We start from the raw sequence: 2793 nt of genomic DNA on the forward strand, positions 1-2793 counted from the left end.
GAGAGAGAGAGTGTTTGTACAAACAATGATCTTTCTATCTTTAGTTCTGTTCAAAAGCATGTGGATCAGCCTCGCTCATTCAACCAGCCTGGGCCTTTGAGCTCTCTAACTTGTGTTTTGGAGAAGTGCACTGCTCTCTGAGAGGACTGAAAATGGATATCCAGGTTCAGCTTTCACTAGACCATGACCAAACTCTGTTGAGCTCATAATTGCACAGGTAGCGCACATTACCTCATCCCCTGAGACTATGGATCTGTCTTTGAGTGAACATTTGAGGGGAGCAGACATAGGCTGGAGTAAGAACAAAGTGTATATCTTGTCTCACACACCCAGACACTCTCATTCCTCCTCCTTCCACTCTTTCTTGCTCCTGTGTCTTTGCTGTTAAGAGGTATAATACATGAGTTTGCCTTTGTCGCAAGAATTCTCCTGTGGTATTCATCCTCACCACGCCAGGCCTGGACTTGCAGGTTTTTTTTTTTTTTCCTCCCTCCTCGCCTCCTCTTCTCTGCTGCTGGGTAGTAAAGCGCGTAGCTGAGAGATAAAAGGGATTGCGCGGAGACCACATGAAAGGCATCGCTGGGCGGCTGTGTTAAATTCCCCCGAGAGGCTTTTCCAGTCAGAGCGGCCCGATCAGCAGAGACAGGACCCACAAGGCCGAGGGGCAGGGAGGAGGAGCTTGGGGAGAACTAAGGTCCCGGGGCCGAAATTAAGAGAGACGCTTTATGAAGTTAATGTACTTGACCTGCTTTTTATCTCAATTAATGCAGCATGTGAGGCCAAGAGCTGCACTTTAGGTTTTTGCTAGGAGAAAAGTTAGGTTTGCGATTTTAACTTTCTTTAAACAGTACTAGACTCAAGTTTATTATAGGACTTATAGGTATTGTTTGTCAAGGCCAAGCTAGAGTCTTGGAGGAGTCATTTCTCAAAGTGGGAGCAGCGAAAGATCAAAAGTATCCACGTCTATACTTTTAAACCAGAACATACAGTATTTCACTGGGGAACATGACGACAGCAGAAGAAATAGAAATGTGAATATCCTCGGTATTTCCCTTGGGCTTTTCAAATTACAGATTCCAACCAACAGACGAGAGGGGAGTACAGAGAGGGAGAGGAGGAGTAATGGAGTATGTCAACTGACTCGAGAGCTAGAACATACTATTCACTGACTATTTCCCTCTCGCAAACTGCGACCACAGTTCCCATGTGTTGAGCCTATAGGTCATATTGCCTATTTGGTAGAAGAGAGGTTCATTCGCACCTTTTGCATTCAGAAAGTTCACATGCATTATGTCTACTTGTGACTCCTCATCAAACATTGCACTCGTCAGTCAGTTGAGAGCAGTTCAACCATCAATGAATTTTCTAATTGCTTTTGTAACAACAACTTCTCAGTCCTGTGTATAATTAAAATCTTTTAACGTCCATTTTTAGCATTTTCTCCAGAATTTAAAATCTAGGCTGAAAGAACAGCTGAAACAACAATAAGACAATCTTTGGACACAACAGAGTTTGTTTTTTTTCTAAAGAATGACCGCTCTAGTTCATTAAAAACAACCTCTAATTCATCACCACATTAAATGAATTAGTTGAGAAACATAATCAAAGAGGTAATATATAATTCATTAATTAATACATAATTACTCACAAGACAGCTTTTTTAAAATGGTCCAAATTGAAGCAGCAAAGGCCAAGATATCTTAACTTTTAATCTCTAGTATTGGTCAAGCTTGAAAAACTTTGACCTTACATTTCCCATAATACCACAGAAGACATTATTCAGCTGTTTTCACAGTTTTGCTAACTTATGACAAGTAAAGTGAACTTCATGTGTAAAATCAGTGGGGAGACCCTTTGGCAAATGGTTATTGTTGACTAGATAACACATTTTTCTTATGCATTAGTTCATCTGTGTTTGCATTTCTCTCTCTCTCTCTCCTCTCTTCAGCTCAACCAGGTTGGCGAGGATCCTCTGAAGCGCCCGGTGGTTTACGTTAAGGGCAACGATGCTGTTAAGTTGATGAACATCGTCAACAAGCAGAAAGTGGCTCGCGCTCGGATACAACATAGACCACCGAGGGTAAGAGCTCACACCAAAACCCACAAACTGCTCAGCGTGGATGACATACATATGTGTGTGAGACTAATCTAAGGCACATGTGAGGAACATGAGGAAGAGGTGAACATGTTTGTGAGGCCCATGCACCAAACAGCGTCGAGAAGTTTTTAGACGTGAAGACAAACGAAAATTCCAGCTGTGAAATCTGACCCTTTCCCTTTCTTCTCTGCTCTTCGCTGCCCCGAGGCCCAAAACTTTTTCACAGCACTGTGGGAGATTAATATCTGCCATGCAAAGAGCTGTTTGTTTGCTTTGAATATTTGATAAGAGACCACCACACTTTGAGGTCAAATGACTTGACATAATGAAAGCCCGAGAGAAAGAACTGTCCGATAAGAGACATTTTTCTGATGAAGAATGAAACAATCTGGCCATTCTCAGGGAGTGAGTCAGTGAGTTTCAAGCAGTTGTTTGGGGACTGAATTTTTTGGAAACTAAATCCAACCTCTCAAGAAAAAGATGCCAAATCTGCTCTTTTTCTTGTCTTCTTGAAGTAATATGCAGATTATTTTCGTAATTAGTTTGTGAAATGTGAAAAAGTAGTGCAAAAAAAAACAAAAAACGTCTTTAGTTCTTCCAGAACCCAAAGTGATGTATTTCAAGTGTGTGTTTTGTCCAACCAACAGTCCGAAAGCCATATATATTCAATTTACAATAACATTAAACTGAGAAAA

General features: G+C 41.2%; 1 protein-coding gene across 2 annotated transcripts in view; it reads left to right on the forward strand.

Moving 5' to 3' along the window:
* The window catches only part of znrf3 (zinc and ring finger 3), a 64885-nt gene that overhangs the window by 53955 nt on the left and 8137 nt on the right, over positions 1–2793 (forward strand). For both annotated transcript variants that reach the window (XM_035658415.1, XM_035658416.1), the window contains exon 4: positions 1949–2080. In XM_035658415.1, the coding sequence (XP_035514308.1) occupies positions 1949–2080 (132 nt within the window). The remainder of the gene's footprint in view (positions 1–1948; positions 2081–2793) is intronic.

This window comes from Morone saxatilis, unplaced genomic scaffold (assembly GCF_004916995.1).
Source record: "Morone saxatilis isolate NCDOM2014 unplaced genomic scaffold, NCSU_SB_2.0 Contig16, whole genome shotgun sequence".
Taxonomy (NCBI): Eukaryota; Metazoa; Chordata; class Actinopteri; family Moronidae; genus Morone; species Morone saxatilis.